We start from the raw sequence: 20,737 nt of genomic DNA on the forward strand, positions 1-20,737 counted from the left end.
GGCGCTTAATCAGCTTCCGAGAGAGCAACAATAAACTAGACCCCCTTCAATGCGGTTTCCGAGAGGGAAGGTCGACAATAGACCGCCTTGTCCGCATTGAGGCAAACATTAGAGATGCGTTCATTCATAAACAGTTTTTACTTTCAGTGTTTCTGGACTTCGAGAAAGCCGACGACTCGACATGGCGATATGGGATCCTCCGCGATCTTTCCGCGATGGGTGTCCGTAGGAACATGTTAAACACAATTGAGAGCTATCTGTCTAACCGCACTCTTCGCGTAATGGTTGGTAATGTCTGATCTAAATCATTCACCCAAGAAACTGGTGTTCCGCAAGGGGGCGTACTTAGTTGCACGCTGTTTATTGTAAAAATGGACAGCCTACATACAGTCGTTCCACGGGCAATGTTTTATTCCGCTTATGTTGACGATGTACAAGTAAGTTTCAAATCTTGCAACATTGATGTCTGCGAACGACAAGTGCAGCTGACGATAAACAAATTGTAACAAAACAAGAGGGGTGTAGCACCACTGCCTAGTATTAAGATCAAGGGAGACCTACTCCCTGTGAGCAGCCAACATAAATTCCTGGGAATCGCTTTAGATTCAAAGCTCACGCTTATTCCCCATATTGAAAATCTGAAAATAAAATGTTTGAAAACAATGAACCTTCTCAAGCTACATGGGGTAGTCACCGAAAGTGTCTTTTGAACTTATATAACAGTCTTGTCCGCTACCGCCTTGATTACGCAGCAATAATTTATAATTCTGCAACACCAAGTGCATTAAAAATCCTAGTACCCGTCCACCATCTGGGTATCCGTCTCGCGACGGGCGCTTTCAGAACAAGTCCAATCCAGAGCCTCTACGTAGAGTCAAATCAGTGGTCACTTCATCTACAACGGTCATATAACAGTTTCACATACTTTCTGAGAGTACAAGCGAACAATGAACATCGTTGTTATTCAACCACAAACTATATCGCCGCTGCTACGCTCTTCCATAACCGGCCTGCATTGAGGAAACCGTTTGCTTTGCGTGTGAGGAAGATAATTGAGGAAATGGATGTTCCCCTCCTTGAACATTGTCCTATGACTCAAGCGAAACTGTTACCGCCATGGCAGTTGCAGATCATAGACTGTGATGTGTCGTTTGCAGATGTCGGGAAACATACGCCAGAGGCACATATTAAAATGCATTTTTTAGAACCCCGGTATAAGTACTCTTGCACGGAGTTTTACACGGATGCTTCCAAGTCGGACGCAGGGGTTTCTTACGCAGTCACCGGCCCATATTTTTCAGAATACTGCGCGCTGCACCCGGAAACTAGTATATTTACGGCAGAAGCCCATGCACTATTGTCGACAGTGAAGCATATAATGAAATCAAAACTTCGAAAAACAGTCATATATACAGACTCTCTAAGCGTCGTAAAAGCCCTGAATTCACTCTCAAAACACAAGAACCCTGTACTTGTTGAGCTTTACTCCGTTCTGTGTAGAGCATACATATCTAACCAGCAAATCATTATATGCTGGGTACCTGGCCATAGAGGTATTGAGGGAAATGTTCTAGCAGACCAAATGGCCAGATCAATTACATCGCAAGCTGCTCTTACCGCTGCGGTCCCTACTACTGATCTGAAGCCTCTATTACGAAGAAAACTACGGAACCACTGGCAACGCCTGTGGGACGCGGAAACGAATAATAAGCTCCACGTGATAAAGCCACAGTTAGGATTCTGGCCTGCTGTAGCAAAATCACGCCGAACAGATGTTCTATTCTGTCGTCCCAGAATAGGACACGCGTTTGGCACCCATAATTTTCTGCTCACCAGAAGTGACCCTCCAACCTGTGGTAGATGCGGGGAGCGGCTTACCGTCCTCCAAGTCCTCCTGGAGTGCCGGAACGCCGAAGCGGAGAGAAAGAAACATTTTCCTCTTGCATACCGTTACTACATTCCTCTTCACCCGGCTATGTTTCTTGGCAGAGAACCCCTTTTTAATGTCTAGGCAGTCCTCAATTTCTTAAATGATGTTGTCCTACATGTTATGAGCCCATTACATTCGTAGATCATCCTCGTTCCAGAGGATGACGCTGCGATAATTGTGCTGCATAGCACATGCCTCCCGACCCTTGTGTTTCAAGGGATCCAAGGAGGCAGTAGTGCTCTAGCCAATCTTATAATCTTATATATTTTTACACATCGTATCATTCTTTTTAAATGCATCTTGATGTTCATAGCACACGTCATACGCCCTCGCCATAATCTTATTATATAGATTTTACGTACTTTAGAGCGACTACCTTTTAAGGCCCCTTTACAGCCACATTGCTCCAACTACATAGAACTCATTAAGTATATTGCGAATCCATTACCATGGACATGGCGCTCTTTGGCCATACTTGGCACTTGCGCCATTAAAAATCAAACATTCATTCATTCAAGAATCTCTGGGTTCGGACAGGCTGCCAGGACACATGGACGATATTCTGAGATTCCAAGCCTGCTCTTCAAACGATTGACTGCGTGCTCAGACGGGGACCGTATTAAAGCGAAGCTTTCTATGCCTCATCCTTCGACTTTCCCACTGCTGCTGCTGCTGTGAGCTGCTGTCACACACACCGCCTCAGATGATGGTTCAGAGGATGTATAGATGAGATGCAGGAGTAAGAGAGGAAAGGCGACGGGAGAAGCTCGTTTTCACCTAACCGCATCAAATGTGCACAATGCCCCCTGGAGCTCCCTGGCCATCGCCATGTTAGCCGCTTGACAGCTGTAATTGTCCGTAACTCCCCTAAGAAGCTTTGCAGAAACTGCAGTGCTTCCTTTATACTAACGTGCGAGGCCAGACGGGACGCTGATAGAACGGTAGAGAGAAGTGAAGAAGAAGGAGAGGGAGGTAAAAGGCAGCTCCCAAGTAAGAGAGGGGAGGAGGTGGCATGAGAAGGCTACGAAACCCCTCTACTATAATACAGCAGTTGTGGGGAAACAGGATAAGCTTAAGTTCAAGGTACGGTGCAGTACGTTGCTGCTATTTCTGAAATGTAGACGGGCTGAAAATATGTCAAGTGGGCAACTTACGCAGGGCGTTCAGAAGCAGAGCCGCATTAATTAAAGCGCACCGCAGCGTCCAGGGGACACTGAAGCGGTCGACCGTCAAATCAACACTTGTGTGCCCGCCACGTTAGCTTTACGACAATGGCATTGCTAGAGGTCGGGGATTTGATCACAATCATGGCGGCCGCACTTCGACAGGGGCGAAATAGAAAATGCACGTGCACTTAGATTTTGGGACACGTTAAGGAACATCACGGAGTCAAAATTAATCCGGATTCCGCCACTACAGCTTGCCTCATAATCTGAGTGTGGTTTTGACACGTACAGCCTCATAATTTAATTCCAGTTTAATACTTCTGTCTCAATGCGATGTGCCATGTCAGGGAATGACAACGCTCGACCCTCTCAGAGGTTACAAAATATGGCGCACAAAAACGCCTCAAGGAAACACCTCTCTCTGCGTGTTCTGTGTACTACGCAGACAATCAGCAGTGTTTACGCAAGGTAACGTTCAACATAAGCTCGCCACTCTCGTGTGTTAGCCTAAACATTGAAGAATTAAGCATTAGCCTTCAACGTCACCGCTAATTATCGTCGATCAAAGCATCCAGCACGGAAAGCTTCACTTACAATTACCACAGTGTGCTGGATCTGCATAATGTTTATTCATTGGCTATATAAATTATAGAGCATCTCGACCATGCAAATAGAAATGGCCACAATGTCGCCTTTTAGTGAATACGTTCACATTGCAGCGCCATAGGGAACGAACAGACAGACTCTGAAGAGAAAACTCTTTAAACAATGCTTCTGAACTACGCTTTCCGTTTTCACGAACGGATACACACGCCCTACTTCGTCGTGTAATACGTAACCCCTATCTTGGAACACTGGACCCCACCAGATCGACGACACAAGTGAGTACACAAAAGGGACAAAGAAATGACATTTCGTATGCCTCACAAGCTCAAAAGAAGCCGAACGAGCATGGTGCACGGGTTCGCCTTGGCGTCGCATTCAGCAACCGTTATAGACATCTGATAGGGTGCAGTTATACTAGACCAAACTACGAATACTGTGAGGTACCAGAAACCCTTGGTCGTACATTTTGCATGTGTCCTGCGTACGCACAAGAACGAAAGCAACTGGTCTCTCCCATTGCAAACGTCCATAAGAGGCCGCTATGCAGACGAGTTTCATTTAGGTTCTTGGTCTAATGCAAACAGCGCAGCCCTGATAACAAGTGCCGCTAAACCCTTTCTCCAAGCGGCTGGGCTAGCCGCGCGGCTTTAGAGATGCCACAACTCCGCGAACTTGTATATACGCATCTCTTCCTTATACCATCATCACCAGTCGTCAGCCCTTTTCCTCCCCGTCCCTTTTTTCCCAAATGTAGAGTAGCATGCGAGAGCAAGTTACAGCTCAGGCCGACTTCTTTGCCTTCAAGTAAATAAATCTCTCTCTCTCTCTCTCTCGTCGTCTTGTAGCGATATTCGTGGTCCGGAGCAGTGGTGGAGCGGGCGCGGATTCTTGCGAGATTGTCGACGTGGGCCGCTTGAAGGAACGCCGTACAAAAGACAGCGAGCTTGCCTGCCGTGCTGGTCGTCGCTCGCCACTTACGACCGCTTTTGGTGGCGCTCACGTCTTTCTTTTCATAGGCCATATAATTTTCTTGCTGTCCGAAAACCAGTTGCACTGCATGTGGGCACGATTGCCAAAGTTTCCTCATAAGTAGAGAAAGTGTGCGGGGACCTTGCGACTGCATGCGCCCCCAAATGATTCCTTTAAAAACCCCGGATCTGCACCGTTACCTTGGAGCAGATCCGTCTGCATGACCAATAGTAGAAATCAGGGGGGAGGTGGTAATTACATAACACGGCTGGGCAATAGATGCTTCAGCCATAAACGCTTTTGCCAAAAAACTTCCAAACTTCCAAATGCGCTGATTACAGTCCGGACTCGGACGCTGCGGCGTATTGTACTTCGCCCGTGGCATCGGAGTGTTATTACGTTGGTTCCTGAAACCGTTCACGGCGTACCCGTCTTCTCTGCCCGCTCGCCGTGCTGAGCTCGTACCCCGGTCGGTTGCCACGCAGGTCATGCTTTGCGGTCCCTCGTTGGGCGAGATGGAGCCAAAGCTGCGTACGCAGTTTGGGAGAAGGACAGTCTCTTCGTTGACCCGCTGATGAGTTCTCGCTTGTTTATTGAATCCTCGAATGACGCAGCCCAGTCGCAGCTATAAACTGATGCGTACGTACGGAGCTGCGCGGCAGAGTTAGCTGTGCCTAAAACACCACCCAAAACAAGCACAGAGGAAAGGAGTGGAACTAGCTTGAATGTACCATTTTCTTCGGAGACACAGAACACATAAGCATGCACTATAGTCGGCGACAGCCTAAGGATGCAATGACAAATGCAGGACGTGCTGTTCGGCTAATAGCGAGCTTGTAGCAATGACATGCATGGTCAAATACGTTCGCCCATACACGGAACTACTCCGTTAAAGAACCCATTAAAATCTATGTTTGGTTCGCAACATATAAAGAAAATTATGTGGGGAATCTGTGAATTCCTTATAGAATGCGGAATAGGCAACCGAAATAAAAATGAAAGTTCGTATAAAAAAATGAAATCTATTGGTGCATAGTTTAATAGCGAATCATTCACGTGGAAGAAAGTTCAAGCTTGAACACGCCCGTGTTGTGCTAACCTATGCTCACGTGTAGAAAACGTCTGCGTAAATAAGGCGACTCAGCAACGATGATCTTCACCATCTTACATTGAAACTTTTACAATGGCACTATGCATTGGTTAGTCTTTTCCAGTGAAGATGTATTAGTGTGAACTACTCCTTCAAGTGATCGACCGTGATCTATGTTCCGCCCACAAGCTCCAATGGGAAACGTTTGTGTAGTAAATCTACGGGCGCTTAACAGAAAAATGAAAAGTACGCCATAGAAGAGAAAGTTCATTGAAAAGGAAGCAAGAGGTCTTTGCATGAGCTTGGTTTGTAGTCTTGCATATACGACTGCGCAGCAGCTAGGTCTGCGCTACAGGAGAATGGGCGCAGGCTTGTGGTATGCACAAGTAGCTCAAACACCTTTTTCTACTTATGGGGTCTTACCTACAAAACCACTTTCTGATTATGAGGCACGCCGTAGTGGAGGACTCCGGAAATTTTGACCACCTGGGATTCTTTAACGTGCACCAAAATCTAAGTACACGGGTGTTTTCGCCTCCATCGAAATGCAGCGGCCGTGGCCGGGACTCGATCCTTCGACCTCGTGCTCAGCAGCCCAACACCATAGCCACTGAGAAACCACGGCACGTTAGCTCAAGCATTCGTCTCCTACATGATCCGCATTTCGATGAGGGCGAAATATGAAAACACCCGTGTACTAAGATTTCATTGCACGTTAAAGAACACCAGGTGGTCTAAATTATTGCGGAGTGCCCTGCTACGGCGAGGCTCATCATCAGGGCATGGTTTCGGCATCTAAAACCCCATAATTTTAATGAACATCAAGGTCTCAGCTGTCTTATTGCGTGGAAACTATAACAAACTCTAGCCGCGTGGCTTGTTTTTCTTCTTTCACAGATACATTTTCATATCAAGAGCAACGGCACACAAAGGCCAAAAAACATTTACTGTGGAAGTTAAAAATAGTGTAAACTCTTTTATGACTTCGTATTAAAGACAGCGGGCTGTTATTCAAAGCTGCGCTAAAAAGGGGATAAAGAATTAAGAGCCAACAGCTTGTTTTGTGTCTTTGAATCGTCCACGTCACAGCCGCACATTTACAGCTTGATAAGACTCCATGATGGACGGACGCCACGTACATAACTGATATCCCACCTAGCCAGCGTAACCCTGAAATAAACGTTCGTTGTGATTGGCACGAGCAATTATGACGTGTCTAACACGATGCCTTTGTAATTCGTGGAGTAGAGGTATTCAACTTGGCATCTTTGTTAAACTAAGAAGTGAAACACTGGGTTGGACCCCCCCTGGTCACTGAATCATGACGAATCATGACCTGAAACGAAGTCAGAAGTTTATAGCTAGTCAATGTACACTCGAAGAATGTTGTTTTACATGTTTCGTTTCAAATTTTGGGTGCATGATCACGTGTTTAAAATTAACATTTTCCTGTGTGATACGCTGCAGACGTAATTGTTTTACTGATAGTTTCATAGGGTCTTGCGCCCGAAATCTACGCTGGGGCTATGACATGACGCCGCAGTAAAAGGCTCTGGATTAATTTTGACCACCCACAATCCTTTAATGGGCAGCCAAATCTAAATACAGGAGAGATTTTGCATTTCGCCCCCTGAAAAATGTGGCCGCCATGGCCGGGGATCTAACCCACGACGATTAAAGACAATCGTCAACCACTAGTTCCAAAAATGGCACATAAACGCACGCATAAGGAATCACAGTGTGCCTATATTGTAAGCATTTAGGGTGACTGCTGTCCGCTGATATCTCTTTTATTGTGTCCTTCTTTGCCCTTGAGTTTTGTTACGAAGGCGAAACACTCATGTTTGCACCTTTACTGGAACTCGTAGGTTCTCGGAGAAAAGTAAATACAGAAGGTACCGGGAAGTCAACACAAACGTCTCCACCGGTTTCACAGTGGTGTTTAGAGCATGCTAAAGGACAACGACCAAATAAGTAATGAGACAGGCTCTGTCAACTATTTTTGCAATTGTGTCAGCGCCCTTTGCCAGACGCAATGCCAGCTGTGCAGTGCGATTCTTCTGGGGCGTACCTGCCGTCAAAGGAGGCTGTCTTGCGAAATAAGGTTGCTTACAAGGTTGCTTACGAGGAACAATCAATATCCTACGCCCAATCTAGCTTGAACCACTCACGACATCGACCGGAGCCCCACATCTTTATTATTATTTTTCTTTTTTTAATTCGCCTTCAAGCTGACGGAGACTTGAAAATGTGAGAAAGCCTCCGACTGCTGCTCCGGAAGCGCCTTTATATCAAATGCGTGTGCTCCTCTTCCCATTCTCCTCCACTCCTTTCTTTAATAGGCGGTTGAGAGAGAGCGAGTCGCGGAAAGGGTTTAGCAGTTGTGGCCCCTCGGCGGCTCTGTATGCCGGCGGGCTAGGTTTAAGAACCCTCTTGTTTCTTCGAGGGGTCAGAGAGATTCTCGGCGGATGGAACTGCTCACTGCGATGTCGCTTTCGTGAGAGAGCTAGCCTGTCGCAGTCTTTTGTTGACCGTCAACTGATCGCCTCCTCCACAACTCGCTTGTTTTTTTCACCTCCTTCTCCCACACTCGCACCCGAAAAGGTAGGACTACTGGAGCGCGATCGCCCTGCGTTTAGGTGGGTAGCGCATTCTTTGTCGGGTCGTTTCGAAGACCGCTCGCTGTCGTCTACCTCTGACAGCATCGAGCGTCGGTCTGAATTCCCCACGCTTCATTGCCAAGTCGACCGGTCTCGTTCTGAGGAACCTCTGGTCAGTTGAGTAGCGGCGGTCAGCGATGGCATCTTGTCCGCTGTCCGTGATCCTGGTCAGTGCCTGCGCGGCGTTGGCGGGCGAGTTTGCGGCGGGGCGGCAGATCGAGGTGACGCCTGATGTTGAACGAGCACCACTGCACGACATTCTGTTCCGTCAGAATTCTACGCCAGCGCCCCGACATCATGTTCCGATTCAGGTGGGCACAGCGGGTAATGCGTTGCGCTTGCAATAGTAGCAGCTTTATTGCTGTCGCAGTGGTAGTGGTGTCTCCGTTGTATACTCGTGATAGTAGTTAGGAGTAGTAGTAGTATTAACATAGTAGCATGGTATCCAAGAGACATATTAGCAGCTGTGATACTTACAGTTTATATTGTATTGATGGTTGCGGTAGTAGTAGTAGTAGCGCTAATAGTAGTACTTGTTGTTACTCTTATTCTTCTTATTAGTTTTAGTAGTAGTAGAAGTAATTTTGGTGGCACAATACGACTATTAAAAGTAGTAAGTAGGAAAATTAGTGTATAAGATAATTGTAGTAGTGGCAGGAGAGGTAGTAGCAGGAAAAGATAAAATTGTAGTACCGGTGTTTGGAAAAGTGATCATAGTAACAGTAATAATAGTCGTTGTGAAGGTAATAACGGGAGTGAAAGTACTGGTGGTAGTACTAGCAGTGATCTTGCCTTCATTTATGTCATAAGTATTACAGTATTATAAGTATTACTGCTATTAGAGGTATTTAGCAGTAGCAGACATTATGATGGCAGTATCGGCAGACGGAGAAGTCGCAATTTCAGTAACAGTTATATAACGTCAGCAGTTGGAGTACTAAGCGTAGAATTAGTACTAATGGTAGTAGCGATAATAGTATTCGTATCAACGGTGGCAGTGTTGAAATAATGCGCACAATGGTGGTAACAAAGCTGCCATTAATACTAGAAGAATGTGAAGGAATACTAAAAATAGTCCACGTATAGTAGCGCCAACAAAGATGCCAATAACAGTACAACGGTTTACTGTAGTTGCATGCCGCGTTCGCAGTACTACATCGTCCGCATAGTACTGCGACTAAAGATAAATGTTTGGTTTTGGCACGTAAAACCCCAAATATTATTAAAGATAAATGTTAGTATTTGAACTGGAGGTCATCACAATGGTGCACTAGGCATACGTTCCACCAGAGTCCTTTGGTAGTTGTGTGCAAATGCGGCGTGGCGCAACCTCCTTGAAGCGCCCAGTGCGCGTTTCTTCATTCCCTTGCCTGCCTAACATTGTGCGGATTAGTTAGCGGGAGGCAAAAATGTGGATAGGCGAAGCCACGTCTCCCTTGGCGTCGTGGCAGCGCGTCGCCTACACGAACTCGCCGCATGCTTCGCAACATTGGATGCTTTCCTTTATCAACTGTGTTGAAACAGATTTTCACGACGTCGGTCCTTGCGCGTTCTTTTTTGCGTGAACCATGTCAATATAACAACCCAGTTCCTAGTACGACCATGCTATGACACTACGGTTTGAGGTCTACCTACAGACAGTGACATCGCTTTAAATGCACGTCGTGTTTCTTATGGTGTGTTTGATGCTCGGCGCAAGCTTATTATAATGTAGCAAACTCTTCTTGCATCATTATTGCTTGACTACTGAGCCTCACTTTCAACGAAACATTCAGGCCAAGTGTTAATAGTAGGTAATGACAATTTGGGAAGCAAAATCTTATTTTTTCATAACGCTGTACAAAAGACGGGACTACCCGACAACTATACTGCGAAAGATGTGCAAAGCACGAAAGGTAATTACAGACACGCAAGTACACGTACACTCTCGAAGAATCCTGTCCACGCTGGCATGGAGCAGGCACAAGAACGGTCGTCCTCCTGCGAACGGAGAGGAAGCGGCCGTGAATCGCACGGTTTCACTCATATTACTCGGAAAAACTTTACCGGTGAATATTGCCCTCTTGCAAACCAAAACGCAATCAAGCACAATACATCCCGCAGAAATTTCTGAGCAGTCTTGTTGCAACAGATGGTTTTACTCAATGACCCTTAGCTTGAGAGAGAGTCGCTTTATATATGCCAGATGTAAGACAGCTGCTCAGGTCCGATAGTGTAAAATTCCGCATTAATTTTGACCACATCAGCTCATTTAACCTGTACCGAATACACGATAAATGATCGTTATTTCTTAACATTGATTTTGCATTTCGTGTTCATCTAAATAAGGTCGCTGCGGTCGGGAAGTCGAATCCACGTCCTCGTGCTTCCTTCATAGGATGCCTACTCCACCGTGGCAGGTTGATTGTAGTGTAAACAGAAAAAGAAAACAGTAGATAGTACATTCCATATATCAATGTGTGTGCAGGACTGGGGGTGCTGGGAACCTGCTTAGCCAATCGGTAGGCCGAATGCCCGCCGAGATGTGTCCATCCGCGCCACGTCGTCTGCTCGCCGCCACAGTAATTCGCGGTATACAAAAAGGCATATGCAAGCATCCTAACATGTCCCTTATCCCTGTAACGTATCATGTGCCAAGCAAAAGAGAGAGAGAGAGATAAATAAATAAATGAGGTACGAAAGGCAGGGAACCTAACCGGAATATAGATATCCAGTTTGCTACCCAAACAAGCGTAACATCACTCTCTAATCCATACTGCCGCTGATGAGAAAGTTATGCCCGGAACTATATACACCTGCGCAAGGACACTGCCTGTGCACGCCTGCAGGTGGTACCTTTGGCAGTGCTGCAAACGACTTGTGAGATGGAGCATTGAGTAACTTTTGCAGGTGCATGACCCAAGGTTGGACTGGGAACACGCTGTACCCATCCGAAGTAAATCCGAACTCGGGTGCATCCCGCACTGATGTGCCTCACTCCACGTTCTGCGCAGAGGTATGGCCTTGACCATCCGTGCTTCCAGGGCAGCGAATGCGAATGGAATATGTGCTGCCGCGCGGATACCGTCGACGTGCGCACGTGCAAGCGGCGGGCCGACATCGGGGAATGGTGCTCCCCGGAAACGTACAGTCGGCATTACAACTACCACTGCCCCTGCCTAAAAGGTATCACGTGCCCCAGCACGCTTGGGCAAGCCGAAATATATTTGCGCCTCGTATTTGCACGCGAGGCACTCGAATCTCTTGCTCCGCGGAGTAGAGTCACCGATTTACTTGCTTATTTGCTCCTTACTGCCAGCATTGTTTTGGCAGCCGAGCGCGGCTTGGTGCAGGGGCTATCGTGACGTAATGAAACGCGATCAGAGGAGCGCATTGCTCTCGGTACATGTGGCAGTGCCGGCGCAGGATACAAGAGGGCATCGTAGTGGCGCTGTGTGTTTTTCTCTCCCTAGAAACGAGCCGAGTACGCTTCCGAAACTTCGGGTTTTCGTCGATCCACTGTGTGGTTGGAGACGTTCCTAAATTCTTAATTTCTCAATATATACAGTGATTACTCCGTATCTCTTTCCAGAGCCTCCTTGAATCAGAAAATTTGCTGAATTCTGGAAATTGTTTGCCCTGGTAACATTACATTTAATATAATACCTTCACACTTTGCTTTTGAATCAGTGACACGTGTGGTGTTTTGTTCATAGATATTTGTCGAGTTTATGACCCTTGAAGACCTGTTCATTTTTCAATTGTGGGGTTTCCTGCATTGGACAGTGGTATTCATGCAATTTTAATACGTGTTTTCTTTTTACCTTTGTGATGTCGTGTAACTTGGATGTATTTCTATGTTTTTCACGTTAGAGTGATTAGTTCGTGCAACATGCTGTGCCAATATGTACATTTTTAGTCACGTCAAAAGAAATGCTCTCGTCCACATAAATACTCTTTATCACCTGAAGCCAAGAAAGCTCAGGTGTCGTGGCAGGACAGGGTTCGCCGAAATGCGAGTGAGAAAGAACTTATCGGTATCACCGGCCATAATCGTTCGTACTGCCTTAAATTTACGCCGATTACATGCGCGACAATGAAGGACTATGCGCATGCGAGAAATGTGGCCCGGCAAAGCCGACGTGCCTTGTCGAATCAACAATGCATTATAGCCTAATTAAATGAAACCATAGAGACCGCACAACGTTGAACCACCATTCCTCTAGTTGGAATGGTGGTTGCTAACACCGGCGAAGCGATGTTGCTGCTATGATTTTGCTCATTAGAAATCTTAATATTGCAGAGGCATTTGTCTGGCTACATATATAGGCGGCTCCATATCTGTCGCTAAACTTCCCATATTTCATATTTAATAGTAAAGATGAAATATAAGAAGAAGAACAGGCAGATGTCGACAGACAGGTACGCAACTACGAAAGACCAGTCAAGTGGAACGTATTACAAGATATAAAAGATCTCGGTAGGACTTCGAGATCCCGGAGAAGAGTTCAAAATTGATGGCGTTGTTTCTCTGTATCTTTCCTCCTTTTTTTTTAAGGCGAAAGCCATTCTAGGCTCATGGTAAAGTTTGTGTCGGCAGACCTGACTGTCGTTGTGTCCGCCGAAGCGTCATCACGCCATATGAAGACAGATTAAAGACAGTTTAAAGAATGAGAAATGATTCATAGTGAGAGTTAGTGAATGATAACATTATAATTGAGATTGTTAGAGGTTAATAATGACTTGTAATGACGACTAATGAATCCGAATTGACCAGTATGGCTGACGGTGGCTTATTTGAAGAAACAACTAGAGAAAATTCAGAGGTACGCGGTGCGCTTTATATGCTCCCGATTTCGAAGGACTGATTCAGTCACAGAAAAGCTCCGTTTTTCTAAACTGGAACTGCTAGAAACACGTAGACAAAAACATCGATTGAAATTATTATTCCAAATACTTCAAGGCCAAATAAATATTAGGAAGGAAACATACATAATAGCACCTGGCAAACGGAGCTCCAGAACCAACCATAACCGATCTATCCAAGCTTATACCACTCACACTAATACATTCAGGCACTGCTTCTTCCCCCACGGGATTGAAATGTGGAACAAGTTACCGATGTGTGTAGTGGAACATACTGATCTGTCCCAATTCAAAAAATCTCTGGATGACTATCTGTGCGAATGCGTCGCTTGATTTCGATGTATTCTGTGTTTGTGATTATTGCACTGTTCTTTTCTTTTATATATTCTTTTTCATAACCCTCTCTGTAAGGACCCTCGCAATGGGGTTGACAGTATTGTTAAATAAAAGATAAATAAAGAATAATAAATAAATATTAATGATATTGTTAACACGGTTGAAGATGGTGTACAGATTCGATTTTTTTTTTCGATGGTTAGACCTAAGCTGGAATATGCTTGCATTGTTTGGGACCCATACACAAAAACTAATATCAATAGTCTTGAGAGAATTCAGACAAAAGCGGTCAGATTTATATTTAACCAATTTTCCAGATGTGATTCCCCCACCGAACTTATGCAAATTAACAACCTTGAACCACTTGAACTTAGAAGAAAAAAAAGAGACTTGAATTCCTTAAACTACTTCACACTAACAATTTATCCCTTGACCCATCTGAACATTTATCGCCGCTATCGACCAAAACTACACGCCACCGCAGACACGATGCATTAATCCTTTACTTTGCAAGAACAAACCCATATAAGTTTTCTTTTTTTGCTCGGACTGTAACCGAATGGAATTGTATAAACTGAATCCACTTCCTAATCTTGTTCTTATTGGTTCTGTTTCTTTTGTCAATCTGATTTTCTTTGTATGTATCATAGGTCGCCCTTCCTGCTTGGACCACGTGTCCGCAACATCAATAAATAAATAAAATAAAAAATAAATGACCAATATGTCTAACGACGGCCTGTGATGACCACGATTGATTAAATATGACTAAAATGCTTACTAGTGATCGGTAATGAGTAGTAATGACTTAAATGACTTGCAATGACTACTGATGACTCGGAGATGACCAACATCTCTAACGACGGGTCGCAATAACCAAAATTGATTACAAATGGATAAAAATGCTTAGTAATGCTAACAAAATACGTATAGACTGTTCGTGGACTGTATGATAACACTACTACATCGAACTGAAATATTTATGTTGTACTTTAGTTCAACTTTCTTGTAGAGAGATTTCTCATTATTTTACGTCATGTGCTTAGCGTTTTCTGTAGACTGCTGTTCTGTGGGCGACTGTTCATTCTATATTTTTCATTGACATACTATAACAGAGCAGTCGCTACAGATTTTTGAGTATTTTATATGACGTGCTTTGGTGTCTTTTTTTTTCATTCTTTTACATGACCATTTGTAATCTGTAAATATTTTTGTTTTCACTCAAATGTATTTTCTGTCTCTTCTTTCTGCCAAGTAATGGGGCGCACCCAGTCAAGCTGCAGCTTAGGAGCCTTTTGTGCTTGTCCTAGCATTCTTCTGTTTGTACAAAAGAAATGCTGAAATAAAATTGACTCTACTCGAAAGTAGGCAGTAATGACTAACAATGACTGAAATGACTGGTAACGACTAGTAATGATGACTAGGAAATGGCTAATATGTCTAACGGCAACTTGTAACGACTATATTTCATTAGAAATGACTAAAAATACTTAGTAATGACCACTAATGACTAATAATGACTCAAATAACTTGTAACAACTACTAATGACTACGATATGACCTACATGTCTAACGACGCCTTATGAAGGCCATTGATTACAAATGACTAAATATGCTTAGTATTGAGCAGTAACGACTAAATAGAGAAGAGAAAGAGGCGAATGATAAGAGGAGGAAGAGTAGGCTTTCGCCGTTAACCTCTTTAGAGAGATCTTAAGATACCCTGTAACTTTTTCTTTCTTGAAATGCGGGCATCGGGTTCTAATCGCACACAATCCTGTGCTCCATCTGGTGTTCATAAAATAACTCCTCCATTCCCGTTTAGTTATCTCTTGTTTTTTTTTTTCATTGGAAAGGCTTTTCGAGAATCACAATTTTCAGTCTTTCGCAAACCATTCCTGTGCATGAAGCTTATCAGAATGCTCAGTAAAGTGTTTCTCCTTTTTATTTTTTCCCAGGATATTGCCAGATGATCACTGCGTACTTCGGAAAATGCGTATGGCATGTTAGGTAGGGTCGACGCACCGTCCAGTCAGGAATTAGGCAGAGACCACAGTCTTGCAAGCCCTAGCGGAACGCAGCCGCTGGAAGCGCCCTATGCTAATTGGACGCTGGAAGCTTCCGATTATTCAATTAGATTTATTTACTGTATTCAATTAGATTAACTTATTGAATTTTTGTACGAAAATCTCCAGCGAACAATAAGAATATCTCTCATATGCAAGCTTGATGGTGTCCCTGTGAACTCACCAACAACTGCTTACGAACGGTACTTAGGTAAGGACATGTTTTTTTGTGTGTGTGTGTTCCTTCTTTCACCGCGAAGTTATACACTGGGAACATAGATTTTAAGGAGACATTAAATACAAAGATAAGTTCAGCTGTTTAGTAAGTTACGCTTCAACAACGTCGCAGAAGCGACTGTCGCGGAGGGAAGAGTCTTGTTCAGCCAGAAAGAACGCAAATCGCGGAATACGAGTGGCGGCGCCCCGTGCAAGTTTGCCAACCAGTTCGTCGTGACGTCATGAATTGTGATGACATTTGCTCGGGCTCAGTTCTTCTTTATTGGTAAAACGTAGAACACGCCGTATTCTAAGGAAGCCACACACTGACCTGAGGAACTATTAAACATAAGTTTAATGTCGCCGGCAACGGGCCGGACGCACGACCAAATTCATTGAAGTTTGTGACGTTCCAGTGACGTACTGCGAGAAGGGAGAGAAGAGAACCTTACCTTACTTACTCGTGTTTCTTTTATTGAAAAGCTCCGTAACGAGGCCCGACAGTAAATACCTCAAGGTGTTCGGAATGAAGAAAAAAAAAACGCGTCATGTTATAAGTCTGAAGACCAATTACCACGGAAAGCTGGGCGAGTTGGTGATTGAACATGTTCCTAAGGGTGAGCAGCGCAACCCGGTAGAAAGGCAAAAGGAAGTGCACAATACGAGCAGAGTTGCTTACGCAAACCTTTGTTTGAACAAATCGAAATATCGTATAAAATATCAATCAAATCAACCGCGAGATTGTGGAAGCCTACTTCATGCATGTAAACTCAGGCGCGTGCATTAGCCAGACTTCTATCGCCCTGGAGAATAAGGAAACTGAGTTTTTCAATGGCAGGATAGGCTAACACCCTTTCAGCCTTGTAAGCGCCCCTTTACACGTGCTTGCATTTTCTGTATATTTAAGTCATTCGTTTAAACAAATAAACCAGTTGTTAGTTTGCGCTCGTATCGTGTGCTTCCTCTTGTATTTCATCCGGGTTGCGCTGCGCACCCCTAGGAACATGTCTAAATATCAGGCACGCGTAGATGCGCATCCAGAGGCGATCGAATCAGCGATATCTTAGCGAAATTTAGAGAAATTACTGTGTTCTGCTTACGGAAGCAGGAATTGCGTTTTTCTAGATTCCTTCTGTGACTACAGATAGCGAAAGCTATCTTCGGACTTTCCGGACGCCGAGATGAAGATAATATACACACAGGTAACGTTCGCAAAAACATGTCTCTATAATGACGAAACAAATCCTAATAGTTTCAAGCTTTAAAAAAACGTGGTATTTAGCGCTACGCACTGCAGCGCTCCCTGACACGTTGCACGATGACATGTTCCATCCTCGGTCAACAGAACGGAGGACCTACCCATCAGGTTGGCTGCGAATTAAATTCAGACCACCTCTTCACATGCCACTAAATAGATCTAAGACAGCTGGCTGCACCGCATTGTCTGGGAAAATTGGGACCTGGATTTATTTCCACATTTCCAGGGAAGAAACCCATGACACGAAGACAATCAATAGCGATGTGACCAAAACACCAAAGAGCTCGGCAGCAGCACTAATCGGTAGTCACTGGGTTCTTTGGTGTAAATAGCACTGTTTTGACCATCCTGGATGTTGCAGATGCAGCAGTTTGTGAAACTCTTTCACGGTGCAGCCACCGAGCACACAGGTTGGCGCGCGGGGCTGTAGCCCTCTTAGTAAAACCGGTGTGTCGACGGATTTTGCTGACGATGGTGCCTTCACAAGTGGAAGCAAGGATCGCAGCTTTGCAAGACGGCGCTGATGTTGGATCAAAGTACTCTTTTTCGCAACGAGCAGGCAGGTCACGGCCAATTCACGTTGCCACACGTATCGCCGGGTGACCACGCTGCAACGGATGCGAGAGTAGGCAGCGATAAATATGTCACTGCGAAAACAAGGCAAAAAACACCTGTGTTTAAGAGCAGCAGTTCAGCGGACTGTTCTGTCAGGCCGCACAACCACCGAGTCGACCTACTGACGCAGCTAGCTGCTTTGTGAAGTTGAACGCTAACTAACTTCCCTGCAAGTGCGACAACTATACCCCACTTACGCATATCTTCCGCTGGGAAGAGAAGCTTAGCCGGGCGGCTGCTTTGCTTGTTGGTAAAGCACGAATGTCATGTAAATTATTCGTGAAGGTGCACCAGTTGCGGCCAACGCTAAAGGTGAAAAAAAAAAAAGCTTCTGCAAAGGAGGTGAGCACGTGACCACGCCAGAGGGTGCATAAGAGCTGGCGATTGAGACAAGATGGCGGCCGAACTGGCATTTACTGTGGAAGTAAAATCAGGTTATCATTCGTTATGCGGTTGGCTACCTAGGCAAGTTTCTTACTTTCTCAGTTGTTACGTGGCACTCCTTCCTTTGTAATGAAGGTAAATAAACTTGATTTGGTGTGAAGTACCCTTGATAACACCACCCGCAAGCCCGGTGAGACGATCACTCAATGTGGCTGAAGTTCCGGCCGGGCAACTAACGTTGAAAAAGGCGCCTGCTGACGCAGTAAAGGAGGCAATCAAGTGCAAGAAGAAAGCTGGGAAAATAACTGGGAAAAGAAGACATCTTTCGGTTCTACACACAATTTACACAAACAATATTTCTGATGGGATTTTCGATAGACTTCAACTACTGCAAATATTTGACATCTTGCCTAACTTTTTGGGTGCCCCACCTACCGCGAAATCCGCTGAGATATATTGCCAAACCGAAATTGGAGTCCGCTGTCCTGACTACATTCAGTGTTTCTGAACATATTGGTTACAGGTTCTTTCAATACATGCCCCGAATTTATAATAAACAGCTGGCATAGCTTATTTTAGTTAATTACCTATAGCTGTATATGTAAAACAGAAATCTTCAGAAGCTCAGGATGACTACGAGAAATATGCTGTTAGGACCGTTTTTAAAGAAGCGCATTTTAATGTTTCCCTCAAGAGAGAGAGAGAGAGAGAGAGAAACGACGAAGCAAAGGTAGGGAGGTTAACTAAGGACGTGCCCGGTTGGCTACCCTACACTTGAGAAAGGGGAAAAGGGAAGAACCGATAAGGAGAGAAAAGAAAAATAATAGTCAGTCAGTCACAGTCAATCGCAGGCGAACCTCCACTGTCACAAGCGTTCACACAATTCAGTGTCCTTGAAGAAACGCAGAATGTCTTTTATGGCCTTTTGCATGCAAGAACGCATAGGCCCCGGTCCAAGGATCTTTTCTTCTGAGAGCGCTCTATTGTTTAAGCAGGTTGAATTGCGCTTGTAAAGCACATCGTTGAGTGTCAAAGGATGGGGTTTCCCCTCAAGTTACGTTAAATACCCAGTACACAGTTTTCCTTTGCAGACGGCGGTTGTAATCATTGTAATCACAAAAGCTTAACCAATGCTGCGAAATGCCATGGTAAGTCTAGCAATGGTGAGCCACTGTTATATCCGCAATTGAGGCCTGCTTCACCTTCGCCGCGGATCGGCCCTTTATTTGACTACCTCCGGGATGGGCCGACATTTTTGGCCACGGACATCGACATAAAAAATGCCTACGAACGAGAGGCCAACAGCTTCGCTGTAAAACAATGAAGTCCAACTGCAACCCGAAACATCAGTCGCCTTGTTTTAATGACAAACGCAGACAATGCGAGATCAATGCATACGGTGGTTCGGAACCTGCTTTTCAATAAACGAAAAATCGGGCAATATGCATGCGCTTTTCTTTTGCAAAGCATTCCAGCGTCACGACTCATTAAATCGTTGTTTGCCGGCACTTTATTAAAGTTATTCCTATCCATAGCATACAACTAACGAGCAAAAAGTTCGCGCGGTACACTTCCCGGGCTTTCGCGGGCTTCTTTCAGGATAAAAAGAATGACCATCCCGCATGTATTCCGTTTTCTCGTGCTAGTAATGTCTGCCTCTTCGAATAACCCACCTCAAGCACAAGAATTACGCTATCTGCCTAAGGCGATTGCTAAGAATTCCGTATAACTTAGAAATGAGCAGCCGGTATGTAGGTCATATAAGTAGGACATCAGCAGTGGCCGTATACAGGGTGACCTGTATACGGCCTGTAGTCAGCACGTGATGTAAGGAGCGTGCGTAGATGGCAGGTATAGTCCCTGCTGTCCGGTTCATCGTGGCTGGCGTCGACTGAATGATCAGCGATTCTAGCAGCCACCTTGTCGGATGGATGGATCACAAAACTTTAAGGAAGGTCCTGAGGCACGCGACTCAGCGCGCTGCGAGCCGCTCCCACTTTGGGACAGTCAGGCCATGCCCGACCGCCGCATCGTGGGCCCTCTGGACAGCCCATAGTTGCGTCCCGGCAACGGGGCTCTTGATAGCAGAGAGCCACTTATATGTTCCGTGCTTCGCTACTAGGGGCGACGCCAGAGCATATGGTCAAGGCTAGCGAAGTCATTGCAGTGCCTGCAAGAACTGCTGGCTTGAGTGTCAATATAAAGCTTGTGGAATAAAGCCGGGCTGGGGATACGAGCCTGTTTGCAATAATCTGAGGGTCAATGCCTGCACTCTATTCAACTTCTTGTGAGGAAGGTGAACGTCTCTGCTGCCGAGATAAATGTGCCGCGTAATTTCATTGCATGTGGTGGGTTGATATCTGTCCTGCGCCACTGCGGGCTGGCGGGGCAGTTCTCGATGGTCGCGGAAAGCGAGACCTCGCGCCTTGGAGTTGGCCAGCTTGTTGAGGTTTGAGGGGTCTCCCATATGACATGTACATTTTTCCTAGGCGACAACAGTGGGCACCGTCTTAGTCAATCTTGTGATTATCTTTTTGCGCATGCCCGGCAATTGCGTTCGTCGTGTGACTTATTTCTTACGTCACGTTTTTGGTCCTTG

At 45.3% G+C, this 20,737-nt stretch overlaps 1 protein-coding gene across 7 annotated transcripts in view; it reads left to right on the forward strand.

Moving 5' to 3' along the window:
• The first annotated feature begins 8,208 nt into the window (after window positions 1–8,208).
• The window catches only part of LOC142557411 (venom factor-like), a 143,147-nt gene continuing 130,618 nt past the window's right edge, over window positions 8,209–20,737 (forward strand). For 6 of the 7 annotated variants that reach the window (XM_075669223.1, XM_075669224.1, XM_075669227.1 and 3 more), the window contains exons 1-2: window positions 8,210–8,732; window positions 11,415–11,586. In XM_075669223.1, the coding sequence (XP_075525338.1) occupies window positions 11,453–11,586 (134 nt within the window). In that variant the 5' untranslated portion in view covers window positions 8,210–8,732; window positions 11,415–11,452. Of the gene's footprint in view, window positions 8,733–11,414; window positions 11,587–20,737 lie in introns of all 7 variants that reach the window. The other variant, XM_075669230.1, reaches the window with a different exon arrangement.

Source organism: Dermacentor variabilis, chromosome 9, assembly GCF_050947875.1.
Source record: "Dermacentor variabilis isolate Ectoservices chromosome 9, ASM5094787v1, whole genome shotgun sequence".
NCBI classification, from domain to species: domain Eukaryota; kingdom Metazoa; phylum Arthropoda; class Arachnida; order Ixodida; family Ixodidae; genus Dermacentor; species Dermacentor variabilis.